The 22,478-nt window shown below is 39.2% G+C and overlaps 1 protein-coding gene across 6 annotated transcripts in view; it reads right to left on the bottom strand.

Annotated features, from left to right (window-relative positions):
- The window catches only part of pard3bb (par-3 family cell polarity regulator beta b), a 420,195-nt gene that overhangs the window by 127,385 nt on the left and 270,332 nt on the right, over window positions 1–22,478 (bottom strand). For all 6 annotated transcript variants that reach the window (XM_079821284.1, XM_079821281.1, XM_079821283.1 and 3 more), the window contains exon 18: window positions 9,738–9,963. In XM_079821284.1, the coding sequence (XP_079677410.1) occupies window positions 9,738–9,963 (226 nt within the window). The remainder of the gene's footprint in view (window positions 1–9,737; window positions 9,964–22,478) is intronic.

Raw genomic sequence — 22,478 nt, 5'->3', positions numbered from 1 at the left:
ACTCTCTGAGCTAGGCAGCAAACACAACTGACCTCATATACACATAACATAACAGGAAATGACAGGTGCTCGGCATGTTTCTGATTACTTGAGGAGCATTATGGGAATATTCAACCTCAAAGAGCTTTCAACTTCCTGTTTAAAATTAGGCATATGATGAGTTGTTGAGAGGATGGACTTCAGAGAATTTCTCACTCGGAAAGGTGCAAATTAGCCTGTGATTACAGTGATGACAAGAAAGAAAAATGTCACGGAGATGAAAACATGGGTAGAGCTTTTCAGAACTACATTTGTGTGAAGGAGAATCACAAACGGCAGCCTGTAAACATAAGGCACACAGTATATTCTATACAACCCTCGGCACATGCTGATTATGATTATTAAACGATTTCCAGAAAGAATAGAAGCACTGTTCTTGCAGCTTCTATTAGCTCTTCCCATTCATTTCCACTCAATCTGTCATATTCTTCTGCTGATTGTTACCTTTCAGAGACTGGCCACATTTTCACTCTTTAATGTAATCAAAGGCAGAAACAGGCCCGTATTGAAAAAAAGGATAAGTCGGAACAAGAGGCTTAGCACAGAGGTGCTACAGACAGAAAAAAAAAAAGAAAGAAAAAGAAAAGACCCATTCAACAGTGGGACACACAGACCCAATCACATATTCATGCCATTTTCCATTCATCCAATCATCTTAATCAGGACATTGCATCTTGGGAATCAAAGGGGAGATGATTGAACTTCCATTAAAGAGGCCTTTTAGTGATTCATATGTAGATGGAGGGGAGAACAGCGGCGGCCTGTTAGCTACTGTATTCCTCCACTCGAACCGCACGCATGAACCTCCCGGTGATACCGTTACCATGGTGAACTGAAGACTGAGACGACCATACCCTTTCACAGAAATAAACCTATCTCCAGATCACAGCGCTCGTAAAGGTGAGGTGAGCACCGGCGTGGGCAGCTGTTGCCATTGATGACTGAAATGAGCATGGTTTTATACTCCAAGTAGGGATTTTTAAGAGCGGGAGGACGGTACAGGATCTAAATTCTAGACGCCCTACATCTGATAAAGAAAGGCCGGCAACGTTTCTCACATTTAACCCTTTAAGCCATTTTTAGAGTTGTTTTTTTCTTTTATGACATACAAAAAAAGTAAAGACTCATAATTCCAAAACTAGCAAGGAAAGAGACAAAAGGTAGGAATCTTTTGATAGAAAACTTAATTTTTTTTACTTTACATTTGGACATTCTCATGCTGATAAAAGACAAAAAGGTGTGCTCAAGTGAAATGTTATGCATCTTTCTTATTTGACATGCAATAACTCAGGAAGGAAATAAGGTGATTCTTCGTACTGTATGTGAGCTGCATCTCGATCAAAATTTGTGGTGATGGCATAGCAAGTAATTAAAAGTTACAGCATTTGGAACTAAGGAAGCTTTTTTGTTTAGCCCTTGACACCCGGAAGGCATTTTTAAAATCGTTGTTCCACCGTGAGGAATATCTCGTGATCGACGCAATGGATTATGTTGATTCATTTCAATCGGGAGCGTCCACTGTAAGTAAGGATGTGTCTTTCTATGATCTGTGTACGTTTCATGACGTTACAAGTGTAAACGCCACGTGAAAGCTACATGTGCGCCTGTGGAGTTTTAGGTGTTATAACACCATGAGAGAATATATTTAGACAAATCTTAGTGATAGATTATGGTGAGTTGGGCTCTTTTTAATTGTGAATATGCTGTAATGATGCGCCATTTTCCATGATCGGAGTGAAAACATGACAAAGGCCGCATTTGTATATTATTTACATGTGGGTCTGAGGGGGCTTCATGTACAAAAACTCGCTCAAGTTTGTTCAAAGACCAAAAGCTTGTTGTATTCTACTCTGTGAGACCTTTCAAATGACATATGACACATGACTATCTGGGCTGCATGATGTTTTTGACATATGTGGTGGATTATGTTGACTCATTTCAATCGGGACATTGGTACATTGTTAAAAAAAGTATAACTTTTTTATTTATTTATCAGCAAATAACTTAGCACTGCTTAGGAGTTCATCAAATTGCTACATGCATTGTAAAGTTCATACTCTAAGCTTTCAAATGACACCAATTTTGTGTTGATCAAGGCAGTAGTTTTGATAATAAATATGATTATTAATATGATTATTTTTTTGTAGATAGGTGGAGCCTGACGGCGGGGGACTACTCAGCACTTGTTAAGAGTTGATCAAATGCTGGGTTTCTAAGCTTTAAAATTATACCCATTTAGTTTATTCCATTCAGTTCTTGCTTAGTAATCAACATCCACTTAAGTTTGACTAACAAACTGTGTCACAATACTTTTCGTCTACATATAAAACCTAACAAATGTCTTTTTGTGAAATGTTTTTTTATTTTATTTAATAAATGGCAGTTGTTTTTATATTTTTTCTCATACAGTACAATGCAATGACTTTCATACACTTTTTAAGTGTGACTAAAGTGTCCAAATTGTTTTGGGGCATCTGAATAGGCAGTCATGTGTCTCTTTAGAGCTCTTGCCCTGCTGTGCGCAATGATATCACTTCCTACACAAAGGCTATCCAGGTTGTTGCTGATAAGCATCAGACTTGGCTGTTGACTTGATCTAACATACAAACATACAGCAGGAAAGACATTAGGAAATGTGTTAATTGAGAGAGAGAGAGAGAGAGAGAGAGAGAGAGAGAGAGAGAGAGAGAGACGAGGGAAAAGGGGGGCTGTCACTCCGTCAGCAGGTCTGTGAGGGAGGGATGAGGTAAGATGCACCATCTGTGACTCTGACACTTGTTTCAGAAGCTTTTAGAGGCCATTAACACACTCACTAAAGGTCACACACCAGTGCTCTCTCTCTCTCACACACACACACACACACACACACACACGGTCAAGCACATTCATAAAGGCATATTCACATAAATAATCAGGGATGTACAAACATACACATAGACACAATAAATCAATCTCAGTCGATCTAAATATGAATTTGACAACACAAGAGTTGAGGATGCCGCCAGCATGTACCTGTCAACCTCACTGAGCATCATCCTGGTGGAACGGTGCCTTTGAAAGACAAAAGTAAAACATGACTGTGACTCAAAAGTGCTGCAAACTGTGACTAAAATGCTCACACATGTGACAATAAATAAATTAATAAAGTGGCAATTTAAAATATTAGTAAGAAATCTTTATTTAAATTGATTGTTTAATTAAATTCAATGAATTTATCAATTCAATGTTTTTCCTACACTATTTTTTAACACACATAGGCAAACACTGCAGCTAACTTTTGTTGTCAATTTAACTTCTGGAGCCAGATTTACTAAACAGGGCAAATTAGCGCAAGAGCGTAATTCCAAAAATTTGCAGATGGGAGTGGAAAATTATGCGTGTGATCTACTGACAATGCGCAAATTAAAGAACACAGACGCAGCCGGATCTTTCCATAATGACCAACACAATCTACCAGTTAGCATCTGGTTTAAGACATGCTTTTTTTGGGCAGTAAATAATGGGGCAAACACCAGTAAATTGACAAGGGTAAACCTTAGTAAATCACCTTGCTTGAGTCATTTAAATACTCTCCTCCCATACATTTTGCATCTAAAAGGAAAACTCCTACAAATGCATATGCAATAAGTTTAGCCGCAAAAATAACTCAGTCCATGCCTTTTCAGGGCTAATTTTTCACTGCGTGTCTTTACACCTCACAGTGTTCTTTTTAACACAAAAGATGGTTTTGCACGGGCACAAGCTGTTAGTAAATCTGGTCTATGGTGTTCAATCCTGTTCTGAACAAACAGATTAGTGATTTACAGGAGTAAATGAACTACTCAGGTGATAACTGGATTTACCAAAATTCTATGCAGTAGTGCACAAAACCAAACTAGCTTTTAATCATGTATTTAAACGTCATTACTGTGTTTTTACTGGTCAATGTAAATGCACTTAATGGACATCTTTGAACTTTGCAACGCGCCTCGGTTTTCTCTCCATCTTGTACAAAAGAGTGCTGCATTTTCAAGACAATGCTTTTAAATGAAAAGTTAAACTCAAGACTGTTTTGCATATATCTTTTTTCGAATGCAAGAACAAGAATACATGTGAACACCACCATAAAGTAGATGGCAGTGCAACCTTCACTATTTGGCATCTTTCAATTGAGTCGTCCTTACTGCACGCAATACTGAGCAGTGTTGCCAAATGCGCAAATGTATTATCTTATGAACTGTTTTATTTATTTATTTATTTAATTTTTATGAATCAGTCAGTTTTAAAAGTTTCTTTTCACAAATTAATATTTTTTATAAAACTGTGGGTTTAATGAATCAGTCACAAAGTTTTTTTTTTCATGCAAATTAATAACTCTTATGAACCGGTGAGTTTTAATGAATCAGTTGAACATATTGACAGATCAGTCTCAAAATGTTTTACCCCCACAAATTAATAACTCTTATGAAACATTTGTGTGCTTAAATGCTATTTTAAGTCCTATTAAGCATAAAGCAAAAATTCTTCATAAAGAAAATATCTGCTATCACGGCAGCTGTGGTGGAATTTGCTGGAAGGCAAAATGGCCAAGAGATGTGAGGAAAAATGAAAGGAGAGAGGCAGAAGAGTGAGAAAGAAAAGAGGACAGCTGGTGACAGAACGGAGGGAGCAGGCCTGCTGCAGTCTCTGTTAATGGCAGTAGCATGAGTAGTGAACACTTGTTCTCACTCTCTCTCCTCTACATAAACATCCGCTGGGAGAGACGCTATCATTACACACACACAGGAACTTTCCCTTTCTTTCTCTCTCATTCCACCTCTTCACTCCATCAGCATCTCATGGTTTTCAGTAAGGAAAAAAATCATAAAAGTGGTTTTAGCTGTGTTTACGCTGGTTTAGGCAGACTTACCATCTAAGTCTGGTTTAATTTTTTCCCCCAACATGGTAGAGCACTGCCTTCAAAACTGTTTATCAAACATGGCGGTTCGAAAAGACACCCTGCTAATATCTTGCCTTAAAAGGTAAAGCTGCAAGCTGCATTCCTCCCTCGCCTCTAATGGGAGACAGTCATATGCTCGGTCACAGTTTTACACCCGAGCCGAGAGGCTTTGAGGAACAGCAATTTTGCTGAATTGCTTCACATTAAGGTTAATTATGTAATATTTCATTTCTGATAAAAAGTAGCAGGGTTGATGTGATAAAAGTAAAGTCTGGAAGTGTTTAACGCTATGTAGTTTCACTAAGAGATGTTTAAAGTGTCTAAAAAAAGGCTCAGATCTGACTACAGTAAAGATGAATATGGAATACTGCTAAATAAAATAAAGTTAAGTAAAGTAGAGTAAAGTAAAGTAAAGTAAAGTAAAAAAGAAACTTCCAATTCAGATTGAGGCACTAAAAATGCTGATAAATGCACACTTGTGGTTATGAGGTGCAAATCACTGTAAGCATTGTGCGTGCTGTTACATTTGCAACTGTAGGTCTCATAGGATTGTGTGTTAGCCAGTGTAATGTGTTGTTAAGGGTGTGTGTGCATCACAGCAGCAAAATGAGAGGCATTTGGCAGTCCACATGGGCCTCCATCTGTCTGCAAGATGTAAAACATCCTAATGGGTCCCATCCTCCACCTGAGGCTATACCTTACCCTCCCATAGAGCTACTCCATCTTTGTCACATACACACCCACACAAGCTATACAGTTCTCCTGTAGAGCTAAATAGTCAGTTTGTCACAAAACATACATGTACACACACTTACACAATAAACAATGTGCTGTGCCCACATACAAATGCGGGAAACACAAAGGGAACTCAATGGAATCTGAGGTTAGCATGTTGCTGAGCTAAAATGGTGATACTCTAGTGAGCATAAGCATACATAGCAGACACATTGGGTAAAATCGATTTGACTTTTTTATCAATACTTTTCAGCTTTTAATGAAATAATTCATATCAGTAGAGAGCCTATGATGGTTTCTAGGTAAGCATCTTACCTGGCTACAGTGTTAGCTTAAACACCCATGCAATTGCTATAATGCAATAGCCACACGGTACAATTCTTTTGTAATTTTAACAGTAAAACACTAAAAATGTAAAGGTAAAAACTTATTACTGTATTTATGAAAACTAACTAAGGACATTTTATGTAATTTTATAATAAATATTTTTTAATTATACATTTCCATATACTGTATATTATTTATGTTACATCATATGTTCATGTTTTTTGCATTATATTAGTGTCAGGTTACATGATGGTGTTTTGTATTTGTGTGTATGACACCTATATATTAGTATTACCTGTTTGTGGAAAGGCTGTTTTTGATTAACTCTACTTCACCATGGGCCTTTAAATGCTAAAGACTGAGAGGCAGCGTGGCATGAAAGGTTGATTTCCCTCTTTTGTCATGTTTATCGCTGAGCTACAGGGCACTATCCTGGCTTAATGTCCCAGATTTGCAGCACTGCTCTGACCCACAGACACAGCTACCACCAGATCAACATGGCCACTATCAGCAGAATGGACACTAGCCAGTGACTCCCACTGGGCACTAAGTAGTGGCCAATAACATTGTATCTGAGCCAGGCAGAGAACAAAACACAATCCACACTGGCCAGCGACAGATTTAACAGGAACATATAACACAGAGAAGGAAAACAGAAGAAGAAAATAAGCCAGAAAATAAATTTCAACTAGACATTGACAATGTCTTTAGTGTTTCTGACCTCAAATGAGACAAATCTGTATTTAGTATTAGAGAACCCAAACGGTGTCTATAGCCTCATTGGCACACTAGACAACAAGATGGCTGACTTTCAATTGTACAAATATGGTAAACACAGACTGAAATACCTCACTCTGAATCTCCTGAATTAAAGAAATAATTCACCCAAAAATGACAATTGCGTAACAATTCATTAATTCCCAATTGTCTTCGGTTCTTTTTTGGAGCTTGAAAATGAACAGTATACATGTCTGTAACAACATAAGGATGAGCAAATGATGATGACAACAATATGTTGTGAATTACCTATCTCTTTAAACACTCTAAATGAAGGCTGTTTCTTCATTGAGAGACACTTAAAGCACTTGGAAACACTGTGATTTACAGTTGGTGGGGGTAGAGGTCACGGTCCTCAAGGGGTATCTTAGCTAGTCTGTATTTCACCTGCTCTTAACCTTTGAGGTCAGACATCACAAATACACATAATGCTAATTGAAAAGAGCAGTCAATAATTGTCCATCGATCTAGACGATGCTTGAGGTATTTTAGTCCCTGGTTGCATGTAAAAAATAGGAGGACAAATAAGGAGTAAATGGAATAAAAAAATATGATGTTCATTAAGAGCAGGTCACTTAAAGGTATAGTTCTCCCAAAACATAAAATTATCCCATAATTTATTCACCATCAAGCCATCCTAGATGTATATGACTTTCTTCTTTCAGTCGAACGCAATCGGCGTCATATTAAATAACATCCTGGATTTTCCTAGTTTTGTAATCGTATTGGATAGTGCGGTGGATTTTTGTAAGAAAAATATCCATATTCAAAGCTATAACCACTGGCTTCAACGGCCATACGCATGTTCATAAGAGAGTTACGTGGTTTTCATGAGAGGCATCTATCCTCGCCTAAGCTTACACTACGCCTACGTCATGCGTACTACATCATACGTCGGGTCAGAGGTCACCCTTCCACCAGAACTTGACCAGAAATTCGGGTGGGTTTATGCAGATACACAACCTCACAATGAAAGTCATGTTGAGCAAACAACTCAACGGTTACTTCAGAGAGCACTGTAAAAAAACTATGAAGGAGTGTAACTTATGGAGAATTCCACTTTTCTATCAACATATTTTCAGTCTGTGGATATTTGGCCCGTGCAGGATGACAGGGCAATCTTGTGGCAAAAGGTTACATCAGCTTTGAGCGAAGGCTGTGTCAGATTCCGTGGCACGCGGCGCCACCACACGCCTCTTGAACCAACATCTCTAATCCCTGCTGCCATCCAAATATAAATAAATAAATCTACGGAGGTTTTCAATAACCTTTACATCCCTCACCCCATAAACCACTGACAAGCCAACGCATAAACGCTTATCTCCTCAGAACAACGGTGCGCATTAGAATGATTGCATGGGCGCGGGAGGAGAGCTGGCCACAGTGGGCGCTCTGGCAGACTCTCGGCAGACACATGGAAGAGGAAAAACAGTGGGATCAGGCCGAGTCGGATTAACGGAAGCGCGAGCCGCGTCATAGCCTTCACTTCCTGACAAGTCGTGACGGTTCACCTTGAGAAAGACACCAGCTGAATCAAGTTCTCCGGCTGTTTTCCCTCTCTCCGCTGTTTCTATTTCTCTCTCTCAGTTGGAATATTCCGCGTGTTGCCGTAACAGCATGGTGTGCTTTTCAGTTTTCCCGGCAGTCATCCAAATTAAAACAATTATAGAGCTAATTGCCCGTTAGGTGGAGCCTGCCGGGGCGTCCATGCTCTGATTTGTAGAATCACTCATGCGGGTCGTCCTCCACTGCGATGGAGCCGCCTGGTCTTGCTGGTGCTGAAGCCAGTGCCGGCCAGCCAGTCGATCAACGGGCAGATGGGCAGGGGTTGGCACAGGTGCCCACCGTGATGCAAATTAGGCCTGGCACTGGCACAGTTTGAGGACAGTGGAGATTGAGCGCTGTGACGCAGAGACAGCGTGCCATATGGAGCTGGAGCTGACTGCTCTGTTTACCAGCGGTCAAAGTCAGTTACACACACGCAAGCGGGCCGAAACACTTTCAACCGCGAGCATGAGCCAGCAGAGCGTCCCAACAGCAACTCGGGCCAACATTCCGCCACACGACACGTGACCGCCCAGCGACCCATCGCCACAGCTTAGCACATGTGTCAAATTAACATCCATATTAAGCTTTACATGTGTGGAAAAATCTTTTAATTAAATCGCCCTCAAGCTTAAAAGAATAGTTCATTTGAAAATGAAAATCATATGAAAATCATATGCAATCATTTCATGTCGCTCCAAACCTGTATGACTCTCTCCAGAACACAAATGAATGTTTAAGAATGGTGCTGGTCTCTCTTTTCCATGAATTACTGGAGTTTTTAAACTTCAAAAAAGACCCAAAAACTTCTACATTTTGAAAGTCATTATTTACTGGACACCCATCCTAGCTTTTCTTAGAGGTCATAAGTGAATCCGATTCTTGAATGAACAGCTCTTTTGAATCGTATGTCTTAAATGAATCAGTTGATTTACCAGAACTGGCTCACCCGATTCCTGAGTTCACCTCACTGACTCAATAATCCATTCCCAACAATTAACAGGCTCACTGGGAAGATAATAAGTGAATAATAACTTTTGGTCTATTTGTCATACAAAACTATGGATGGCTTCAAAATAGTACACAAGTCAAATGGACCATCTTCATGATATTTGTATGGTGCTTTTGTGTCTTTTTGAAGCTTGAAAGCTTCAGTCTGCATTCATTGTATTTGCATGGAAAAAAAGGTGACCAGAATATATTTCAAAACATCTTTTGTGTACAACAGAAGAAAGAAAGTCATACCTGTTCGAAAAAAAGAAAAAAAAAAACATGTGGGTGAGAAAATGATGACAATTTTATCTTTTGGGGGAACAACCCCTTTAAGTGGAGGCGCCTTTACAAAACAACAAAGACAGAAGAGGAGAGGGGCAGATAAAAGGAAATGGGGTCTTACCTCAGCAACCCAAATCCTTTCTTCTTGGTCTTCTTATCCAACTCATCACTGACCTCCTCTGATTTCTTCTTCTCTTTCTCCTTTCCTTTACTCTTCAACTTGTCTTTCTTTTTGCTTTTGGCCTTCTTCTTTTTGTCTTTCTTGTTCTCTTCATTGTCTCCCGCACCTTGTCTGGAGGAGCCACTGGCCGGAGTGTCACGTCCAGAGCTCTGGTCGGACCCGTCATCTGTTTCAATACAAGCAAACATAAAATATGAACATATAGTGGTCTACAATTGGGCAGCATAAACAAACTATACATATTCATTACACATTTCTTCCTGAGTTTAAATAACAAACTGCACATATTTACAGTATCTACCATGGTATAAACGGCATGGCAAAATCTCAGCTGGCTGACAGATTTCTATATTCACACAGTATACACCTTCAAACGGCCTAGTCCTAGTGTGGCCTATATCTCAGTTGGAGTTGTGGAAATATAAAAGATCTCTTCACAGATATTTTTCCAGCTAATCTGCCCTGGAGCGTCATAAATTATCATAATCTGGAGGGAAAAGAAAGGAGGGATGCAGGATAACTGGATAAAAAGAGGCGGAGGAAGAGGAAGAAAAAGATAAGCGTTGGAAATTGTGAAAAAAAAGGCTTGGGTAACTGAGGAACCTGCTGACATAACCATCTGTTACTGGCTATCCACTGTGGGGCACTGTATGTGTGTGTGGCGATCAATCGCGGCTGCATTATGTGTCTGCGCTCAGAGGTTTGTCAGATGGTGGCGGCGGTGCTGGGAGCAGATGTACGTTTACCAGGCTGCCTCAGAGAGCGTGTTAAAAGAGAGATGAGGAGACGTGCGAGAAAGCATCAGTCTTTCATAAGCCTCACAGCGGCCATCTTACTAACCCTCCACTTGTAGCCCAGGGGAAGGTCCCGATAGCCATGTATGCTGTGATTTATTGATGGCTAGTTGTATCTTACAGGCCAAAATATGACAGGGGAAAAGACAATTAGACAGTGAAGAGACAAGTGATATCAGGGCTAGAAACTGAAAGCTTGCTGGTCGACTAATATGCTTTTCAATGGCCGATACTGATGCGTAGAGAGACGGGTGACCAATATTTACACTTATTTACAATGGAGAATTATACATAGCATTCTGAAAATTATTTGAAACGTGACACAATATTTCTCAAAAGCGTTTGAAAAAATTAGTGACATAACTGTGAAATACCAATTTTTTTTATCTGCCAACCTGGTTGACATTCAATTAAAAGTTCTTGGGTTCTTGAACATGCATTCTACCATTGATACAAATGCATGAACAATCAACAGGGTAGTCCGATATTTTAATGCCAGACTTGTTAGTGAATCCAAACACAAAACACAACCAGTTTAGTCCAATTTGTGAACAAATTACTTAGACTACACAATATTTTTTTCTGTTACGATAGTCACTGTATCAGATTATGCGATTTTGACTCCTAAATTCTTGTCATGTGGCCAAGAAACATGTCAGAGTACACATTGCTTGTGACCAATCATCGCTTGCCGTCTTTAATGACGTGCGTGATGTCATAGAAAATGCAGAACTAGCAACTGACTTCCGGAAACATAAAAACAACAAACTAACAAACTACCGGTAACTGGTAACAAACTGCCAAAGCGCCATGTTAGCTTAATGCTAATTCCAGTACTCACCGGGTTGCTAAAGCACCTCTACTATCATTCACCAGCAATTATATTGTCTTTTTTCACTCTGACGTGGTAGTCCCTTGAGGAAACATCATAAACTCAGGAGTATTGTTGCCATAGCTCCACGAACCTTTCCTCCATTGCATAATTCCACCTAGCAGCACCAATTCATAGTTTTCAATTACATGACTGCTGCGGAGCCCTGGAGGGCAAAACAACCATAGAACTGCAGCACAAGCCAATTTTCCATCTCAAAAACAAAAATATCTGAATAAGATGCAAGTTTTGGGCACTTGTGATCCATATACAGCACCTGCTGCAGTATTTCAATCACCAAAAACAGCGAAATGTTCTAAAATGCTTAAAAAAAATGTTTGGTGGGTTACACCAATAAGGATTAAATTAAGCAAATTTTAATGCTAATTTGTTGATCTGGGTTTTATTTTAAATCGAGTTGTGTTGCACCACTTAATTTTAAACAGATTAACAAATATATAATAACAGGTATAATAATTCTAACGTGATTAAAACCTTCATATATGGTTCATTTTCTCTGCCACGATGGATTCGCCAATTAAACAGCAACAATGTTAATATTCTTATATAATATACTTTTTTATTGACCACCAGAAACTCTCTCTCTGACAATAGTAGCTCTTGTCAAAAAAGGAAACAAACTTGTAAAATATCATCTGTCTTTATAAACTGCTACGTAGAAAGACCGTTAGAATTAAAGGGCTGATCAAGCAAAATAGGCGGAGGGTGAATGGTTTTATTGGTGCAAACCACCCTTAACGTGTCTTAAAGTACTGTACTAAAACAGTGATATTAAAAGATCAAATTCAGTTTACCCAGGCTAGCAGATGAGCCCAGAATATGAATAATGTATAAAGAAAATGACCATTTACTACATTAGTTCGTTTTCTTTATAATGGTTTTCCATGGGGGGAAAAATGCTTAACGAGAAACCTTGTGTTGCATTTATATTCTGTGTTCATCTGCTTTCCTGTACAAAGTATGAATCATCAATAAGGTGTATATTGAATTTGGTCTTTTAATATCACTGTCTTACTACATTAGTACTTACTACAAACCTGTGGACAGTGGAGGAAAGCCTTGTTTTGCCCTTCAAGTGGCCGTTCCTATAAGGGTGTGACGTCACATGAAAACTATAAATACCATCATCTCTCTCTCGTTTCGCCATGTTTGAAAGCTGTGTACGGAAGAGCTTCTGTGCTCATATTGGTCAACTTCACAGATGTGACGGAACCCATCGTGGAGGACCAGAATGCTACTTGTGACATTGTAAAGCGTCACAGACGTGGTATTGGCGGGGCTCCAGACTAACTTGTCCACTGGTTGCACTGGTGCTACCAACTTTCTCAATTGGTGATTTGGTCACTTTTTTTTTTTTTTTGCTACAACATGGGATTAATCAATGCATGCTGATGAATAGTTTTCTTAATCTGCATACCCTAGTTTTGAACTCATAAAAAGACTGATAGTGACACGAGACCTCAGGTTGGAAAAAATCTTTTCAATATCAAATGAAAACCATAAAAAAACAACATAAAAAAACACCATGTATGTTTTTTAATGTTTGATTATATTTTTACTGTCTTCACAGCCGTACAACCCATTGTCCCCTTGGTCGCAAATAAATGTCAACTTTAGTAACACTCTGCAATTAAACTCAGAGGGATCAGCTCTTATAGTTGGGACTCCTGGTCTTCTTTCCCTGGGAGAACCACAGCCTAACATCCTGACTGGCATCATAATCCATCAGTTCTGGCCCCTCAAAACTCATTTTAATGAGGTCCTCCACTAGCCTGACAAGCCAGACCCACATCAAGATGTTTGGTCTGGAAACTCACCATTGACAGGGCTCAATCCGAGGGGCGGGATAAACGGTTGTCTGTCAAATTCCCTCTACACGCAATTGGATAGCACCACAACCAACCGAGGCGGAGCTAATGTTAGTTGACAGATTAAACTCTGAATACATCTTCCTTTCTTACGAATGACTTAAGTGCCGTTCTTTGTTCTTTCCTCAAAGAAAAGCTTAACTCCAAGTCTTCCAGAGTAGCGGCCAAAACTGATTTGAAAGACGCTGATCGTCAGCTTCTTTGTTTACCTGTAGCACGCAGAACCTCCGCAACTCTGCTCCGTCATTATGTTAAGCCCGCCCACCGACTCTACACACGCTGTGATTGGCCTGACCAAAGTTTGGTTTTTCCAGCTCTGAGGTCTACCGAGAGTTGCTAGACTACACTCGCGGTAAAATAATTTTTCTGCCGCTAGGGTGCGTCTAGATTTCTAGGCTAGTCCTCCACAGTATCAGTATGCAGACTTGCTCTAATTTGCGCGTTTCATCATTAGTGCACCATGCGCTTGTACATGACTGATAATTGGGACTTTAAAGGTGTATTATGTTACTTTTGGCACTCTAGCGGTTAATAAATAGAACTGCATGCATCTTGTGGAAGAACATTGTAGCCGAAGCTGCTTCTCCCTGTTTATGTCTATGACGAGTCATGCAAGTACTGGGTTACTCCGTGCGCAAATTTAACCGTTGCTTCTTGACGTTCTACTGTAGCCGATTTTCCGTATTCGATAATATGTGACAGATCAGATAAGTCCCTAATGCAAGTGCAGGTATGGCAGACACCGATTGAGTGCGTGACCATGCACTCGCACAAATAAGACCATGTCAAATTTTAACTCGCACATTCTCAAAAGATTTTTGCGTATGCAACCATTTTGGTCGCAGTCTGGAGCCCTGGTTGGTCCACTATGATACACTATACAAGATGAAACAATTGGTTATTGCGTTCTGAAGCCCATTGTCATTTATGAATCACCCTATTTCAAACGGATCGTGCCAAAACCTCGATGAGATCATGTAATCTGAACCAGGCATAAGGAGCAGTTCACATGACAACCTTTAATGAAATATTCAAAATGCAAGCAGTATTTTAAAAATAAAATTATGAAATATGCTACGACCATTTTTTGTTTTAGTATTATTTAATAAAGTGGTTCTCAACCATGGTGCCTCAGCAAACTTCCAGTGGGCACAATAAGTCTTAAAATTATTTAAATTGAGTTATATTAAAATAATGAAAATGTTAACAAAAACACCAAAAATAAATATTTAAAGGATTAGTTCACTTTTAAATAAACTTTTGCTGATAATTAACTCACCCCCATGTCATCCAAGATGTCCATGTCTTTCTTTCTGCAGTCGAAAATAAATTAAGGTTTTGGATGAAAACAGTCCAGGGTTTTTCTCCATATAATGGACTTCAATGGGCTCCAAACGGTTGAAGCTCCAAATGACAGTTTCAGTGCAGCTTTAAAGATACCAGACGATGAATAAGGGTCTTATAAGGGTCTTATCTAGCGAAACGATCAGTTTCTGCGAGAAACCGAGCAGTATTTATGCTATTATTTTACCTCTTAACAGAGGAAAGCGATCGTCTCTGAGCTCCGCCATTACTTCCGGAGAGTGAGAGTTATAGATGTATACGTACATCCCTCATTAGCGACTGCACGGATCAGTAGAATGAGGCATCTACTATCGATATTTCTATAACCACGATCAAATTTGACCTCACTCTCCGAAAGTAATGGCGGAGCTCAGAGACGATCATGTTCCTCTGTTAAGAGGTAAAATAATAGCATAAATACTGCTAGGTTTCTCGCAGAAACTGATCGTTTCGCTAGATAAGTTATTCCTCGTCTGGTATCGTTTAAAGCCCTTTGAAGCTGCACTGAAACTGTCATTTGGACCTTGAACCATTTGGGTCCCACTGAAGTCCATTATATGGAGAAAAACCCTGGACTGTTTACATCTAAAACCTTAATTTCTTTTCGACTGCAGAAAGAAAGACATGGACATCTTGGATGACATGGGGGTGAGTAAATTATCAGCAAAAGTTTATTTAAAAGTGAACTAATCCTTTAAATGACATCATATTTCAGGTTTATTTATATCTACGACAACAGAAGTACCAGAGGTACATCTCAGCTTGGGGTCTTTGAATATTGTTTTGGACAAATGGCCTTAGAGAGATTTAATATATAGCTACGGCCAAATATTGGATTGAATTTATGCCACTTCAATAACACACACACACACACAAAAAGATTTAAAAGACTGACCGTAACACCTTTTCAATATATTACTGAAATAATCTCATAATTTTGCATTGAATTGTATTTATTTTTTCCAAATATTCCTTAAAATAATCTGTGAATGAAACCGGATACCGGAATAGTTCACCAGAACCAGAATTCTTCCCGATTCCCTGCTTAACCACTGTGTACTTGAATTAGGCTCTAACACGCTGCCCCTATAACTTTTACGTGGCACTGATCTGCAACAGGAACAGGAAAGTCAAGAAAAATAAACCGAACTTACTTGGTGATACAGAATATTTTGCATTCAATATGACTCTGAACCGGGTCAATCTCGAAAGACAGAGATAAACAAAATAAAACAAAAAGAAAAGCATGCAAAACTCTCGGTGAGCCTCGCCTACACAAACGGGTTCGAGGACAAGTCGGTTCTTCCGAGGCTTAGTCCAAGGCCAACAGCCGCATCAGTTTCCCCATGGCCTGATTTCTACACAAACAAACGCCGATCCGCTGTTTAAACTAGCATTGAAGCGGGTGGCTCGGTAATGACTGTACAGCCGCCCTATTATTCAGAGACAGAGGAACCTCAAAGGCCCGCTTCAGCTCCCACTTCTCTAATATGCATCAGAAAACTCTTTTGTTCGGACCAGCGCAAAGGCTTATTGTAAATATCAATCCGCTGAATACAATGCTGAACGCTGGGGGGAAAAAAATGGTGAGAAAGGATAAAGAAAAAAGGGGAGATATTTCCCATCATGCTCCCGTCTCAATATGAAAACACTTTAAAAGAGCAGGGCTTGAGGACTTAGAGAGCAGTACCTATGCTCTGAAAGCCTTACATAATAAAGCTATAATGACACTGCTGTGAGCTCAAAGTGAAATAATGGAAACCATTTCAAAGGGAAATAAATCCCTTCCTTAAATGCCTCTCTGTTTATCATCTTCACTGATGTATGGCCTTTGATATTTATATGGTTTCTTCTCTATGTGAGAAGGCCTCTTAGTAGACTGCATCCTCTTGATTTTTTCCTTGGGCTGGTGGTTTAGTGGTTACGGCACAAGACTCGCAACTGGAAGTTTCAGATTCGAACACTTCATATATTACCTATATATTTCAGGCAAATTTGATCATGCTTTAATTTTTTTTTTCAGGAAATTCCCCAAAACCTTTTGCATGAATAGTTTTAAATGTATAACTAAATAGATCTCATCATTTGGCATTGAACTGCATTTCTTTTTCCAAATATTTAAAACAAATTATTGATGAATAATCAATAAAGGAAAGGGATGCACAATATATAAAATGCATCGATCCATGAGGGCCAGCTGCACCCCGGTTCGGAACGCATGTGATTCACGGATTAATTGCAGAGTTTAACCAATGAAGAAGTGAAAGTTTATCATTTACATGTGTTTTAAGACGATTCGCACACGGTTTTCTGTGCGCGCGCACACACAGAGCCACGCTGACAGCACGTGAACGCCAAATTCAGTTCTCTTTCGCTTTCTTTTGCGCTTAAACGGACAGGTGCATGTAAATTTAAGTCAAAATGCCCGTCGGTTATGTGTTGTGAACAATTGAGAAAGAAAAGAAAACGGATGCGTGTCATTTATATTAGGTCCGAGCATTCGTCTTAAAGGGAAAGCAGTCTAATGTACCCGCAGCTGTTTGTGTCGCCAATGGTGATGAAACCAAGGAGAAAATGACTTTTGCAGCTTTAACAAAGATACATTCAATTAATTGATTAATTATATTAGTTATATTTCATTTATATAGTGAAGACTGTTATTTTACATTTGATTAATGAATATCTGTACTCGAATACTGTTAAGATTTACCTGAAAAACATAAAGCACTGCTTACCTCTTTCTTCAATTGTATTTATATATGCTTGTAATTTGTTTATTATTTTCTATGCTGATTCACTCCCCTATAAAATCTGCCCAATTATTTTCAAATAGAGCTATTCATCTGGTGAATTTGTTTTTATATCGCAATATATATAGCAGAAAAACTAAATATCACAATGTACGTTTTTTTCCAATATCGTGCAGCCCTAGTTCAGTAACTGGAATTGTTAAGTAAAATTGGAACCAAATTGTTACATTCTTAAAGATTTCCTTCCTTAACCTCTGTGCACTTGAATAGCAAATTCCATCTAGGCCTGATAATAAGTACCAACTATTTCACAAAGATATAAAGCAAAATCAGAATGTTTAGATCTGCCAGTGAATATCTGGTTTAAAAATTCTAAATAGCTGATCCCATCAACCTCGCAAACTTTGGCATATCTGGTGATCAGTTCTTCCTTGAAAGCATTCATTTTTGCAGCCCAACACCTTGTAAGTATGACTGTTTATTGGTAGACTGATCAAAACTTGCACCCTGAGAACTAAAGTTGTGTAGCAGCCAATCAGACTGGAACCAGGCAATTTTCAGTCGATTCTTGCTAGTTTATATGCAATATACATCAGAACATATCATGGGCTGTCAATGGATGTGCTGTCTGAGGCTGAGAATATCACCGTAGTGCCCTTGAGCAGGGCACTTAACCCCAGGTTGCTCCAGGGGGATTTGTCCCTGTAATAAGCCGATGGTTCATGTCATTCAATGGTGACACTCCGTGAATGTCACATAAACAAACTCCACCACAAATAAAGATTCTAATCTAAGCTGTTTAAACCAGATCCAACATTATCATAGCACAAGGACAAACAATTCAGCATGGATTAGTATTCAGAAAACTGAAAAGGATGGAAATATTTATTAGACTATAGAAACTATAGAAGTGTGACATACCCTACATAGAAAAAGAAGTGTGCTTAATTGCACTGAATGTGCACTTGTAGTGTACTTCAAATCTTGAATAGCATATTTAAAAAAAGTGTACTCAGATAATATTATATTAATAAAAAAATGCCACTTAAGTGTAACTAGATAACACTTGAGTACATTTTTAAAGTAGACTTCGTAATAATATCAAAATGTATATTTTAAATCCTTCTTTAATATTTAGTCATGCTTTAATGAAGTAACATTCTAAAGCCCATGTAAAGTACTTGATTCTAATTTTAATTCATTCTATACACACTGATCAGGCATGACATTATGAGCACTGACAGGTGAAGTGAATAACACAGATTATCTCTTCATCACGGCAGCTGTTAGTGGGTGGGATATATTCGGCAGCAAGTGAACATTTTGCCCTCAAAGTGGATGTGTTAGAAGCAGGAAAAATGGGCAAGTGTAAGGATTTGAGTGAGTTTGACAAAGGCCAAATTGTGATGGCTAGACGACTGGGTCAGAGCATCTCCAAAACTGCAGCTCTTGTGGGGTGTTCCTGGTCTGCAGTGGTCAGTATCTATTAAAAGTGGTCAAAGGAAGGAACAGTGATGAACCGGCGACAGGGTCATGGGAGGCCAAGGCTCATTGATGCACGTGGGGAGCGAAGGCTGGCCCGTGTGGTCCGATCAAACAGACGAGCTACTGTAGCTCAAATTGCTCAAGAAGTTAATGCTGGTTCTGATAGAAAGGTGTCAGAATACACAGTGCATCTCAGTTTGTTGCATATGGGACTACATAGCCGCAGACCAATCAGGGTGCCCATGCTGACCCCTTTCTCCCACCGAAAGCGCCAACAGTGGGCACGTGAGCATCAGAACTGGACCAGGGATCAATGGCAGAAGGTGGCCTGGTCTGAAGAATCACATTTTCTTTTAAATCACATGGATGGCCGGGTGCGTGTGCGTTGCTTACCTAGGGAACACATGGCATCAGGATGCACTATGGGAAGAAGGCAAGCCGGTGGAGGCAGTGTGATGCTTTGGGCAATGTTCTGCTGGGAAAGCTTGGGTCCTGCCATCCATGTGGACGTTACTTTGACATGTACCACTCACCTAAGCATTGTTGCAGACCATGTACACCTTTTCATGGAAACAATATTTCCTGGTGGCTGTGGCCTCTTTCAGCAGGATAAAGCATCCTGCCACAAAGCAAAAATGGTTCAGGAATGGTTTGAGGAGAACAACAACGAGTTTGAGGTGTTGACTTGGCCTCCAAATTCCCCAGATTTCAATCCAATCGAGCATCTGTGGGATGTGCTGAACAAACAAGTCCGATCCATGGAGGCCCAACCTCGCAACTTACAAGGTCTTAAAGGATCTTCTGCTAACATCTTGGTGCCAGATACCACAGCACACCTTCAGGGGTCTAGTGGAGTCCATGCCTCGACGGGTCAAGACGGTTTTGGCAGCAAAAGCGGGACCAACACAATATTAGCAAGGTGTATATCATAATGTTATGCCTGATCGTTGTATCTTAAATGTACTACATTTCAACTTGATCATTACAGATATTTAATTAGATATATGTTTAACTACAAGACATACATTTCAATAGAAATTACATTATAGTAGATTACCACAAATAATTGTCTTATCTGTACATTCAGCAGCACACTTTAACCACATTTCAAAGACAATATAAGTAATTATGAAATTATAAAACAAAATTATAAGAAGTATGCTACCTCCATTTCCACAAGGGTATGCATGAATAGATTGATAGACATATGCATGTATATAATCTAGGGATGGAACGATTACTGGTTTCACGATAAACCACGATAAAATGTACTGACGGTTAGTAATATCGTTTAAAAATTAATTATCATTAAAACCGGGCGTGATTATCACGATTTTGAAAACTCGCGGTAAATCCTGTCCAGTCTTTTGAATGAGAAGAAATGGCAGAAGGTATTGACAGCACTCTGGGATTGTTCAGCCTTCTAAAAGGACCAAATCAGAGTTTCCCGAGGGAAACTTAATGGAAGATGGTCACCCTGTCTGCAAAACTTGCAAGAAGAAAGTCACTGTAATCGGGGGAAACGCGTCAAATCTGCGAGCAAGGCAAGTGGACTTTGACCTCAATACCAAAACTACGTCTGGTATTACTACCACTCACACTCGCCACTTTGGCGGTTGAACTTATAATAGTCTTCTCAAAAGCCATCTTTTATAATCACGTTGCGCATTATAACCAACCACACGTGTTTCCTATAGCTTTCCTATAGCTCAAACAGTAGAGCATGGCGCTAGCAACGCCAAGGTCATGGGTTCGATTCCCAGGGAAAGCAAGAATTGACAAAATGTAAAATGTGTACCTTGAATGCAATGTAAGTCGCTTTGGATAAAAGCGTCTGCCAAATGCATAAATGTAAATGTAAATGTGTTTCTAATAATCAGAGGCGTTCAGATCAGCCGGAGTTTTGTTCAGAGCACGCTCTCACTTAAATCTGCGCTCAAAAAGTGCGATGCACGCGAGATTCATTCATCATACAGTGGTTGACTGTTTTTGTTCTATTTCAGCAGCGAAAATAGTTTCAAACAAACACAGCAGAACCACAGCGCATCTGATATGGCTGGCATAAAGTTGGCTTGACGTTCGAGATTAATGTCTCTAAAGTTACATACATTGGTATACACGTTTCTAACTTCAATAGCATTTGAAGAGAATGACTTAGTCATAAAACCAGCTGTAAAGTGTTCATCTAGGTGTCAGGTATGATGCACACCTTTTTGATTTTTGATATTTAATAAAATAAACTGTCAAATCATATGAAAATATGGATATGCATTATTTCAGTAGGATACTGTTTGGGCTCGTACACTAAATATGCTTGATTTAAATATGTCATAGCTGATAGAACACTGATGAGAAAATGGATTGAGAATATATTTACAGATATAATATTAGATATTATATTTACACCAAATTATTATTATGCGTTATGCGTTGCTATTGACGACGGCCATTATAAGGAAGGAAATCCCACAGAATAGAATCTAGCTTAAAAAAGTGCATAGAGCTGCTTGATTTATTTGTTGTTTGTTGATTTTCAAATATAAAACGTGTTGAAATGTTTTAAGTGTGTGCATCTGTTCTTTTTGAAAACATTCGTCTCATTTGAAGAAAACCGTGATAATATTGATAACCGTGATAATTTGGGTCACTATAATCGTGATGCGAAATTTCCATACCGTTTCATCCCTAATATAATCACACACACACGTCTGGTTTACTATCTTTGGGGGGTGGGGGCTCTCCATTGACGTAATGGTTTTTATACTGTAAAAACTGTATATTCTATCCCCTTACACTAACCATCAAACAATACTTTCTGCATTTATACATTTTCAAAAAAAATAATTCTAAATAATCATTTATAAGCTTGTTTCCTCATGGGGACCTCAATTTAGGTCCCCACGGTGACACGAGTCCCCATGAGTCTTTGTGCTTTCAGGTGGAAGTCCCCACCGGGATAGAGAAACATGTACACACACACACACACACACACACACAAACACACACAGTGTGGTTAGAAGGGGATGTTCAAATTCTGCAGGCAGATTATTATCCCACATCAGGGGCAATAATGAGAAGTGAGTGGAACACTGTGTGCCTAATTACTGTCCTCAGAAATTAGTAATAAGCTGTCGCTGTTTTCTTGACCAGAAGATCTGGGTGTGCACACGTAAGTGTACGTGTGGTATCTCCACATCATGGAAAACAACAGATGTAATCAACACGTCCATGAGCAAATGTGAATATAACCTGATAATTTGTGTTAATGAGTTTGTTTTGAAGCTATGAACTCATAACTAGGTCATCCTGAGTGGCACAATTGAACCACATATCAGTTTGAATTTTCAGAGAATGTCTTACAACAAAGAGATCCGGTTTTGTGTTTTATCTTGATTTCCATGAATAGGGAAGTTAGATGCTACACCAGTATGTGTGCGTGTGTGTGTGTTTGTGTGTGCATGAGACTGGATCTTCAGCTGTGCCGTATCTGTTCGCACTGACCATAATGAACAACCCTTCTCCTCTCTCACACTCTTTCCTTCTTTCGC

This window comes from Gobio gobio (assembly GCF_949357685.1).
Source record: "Gobio gobio genome assembly, chromosome: 7".
In the NCBI taxonomy this organism is placed as follows: domain Eukaryota; kingdom Metazoa; phylum Chordata; class Actinopteri; order Cypriniformes; family Gobionidae; genus Gobio; species Gobio gobio.
This window is presented reverse-complemented; position numbering and strand designations above follow the sequence as displayed.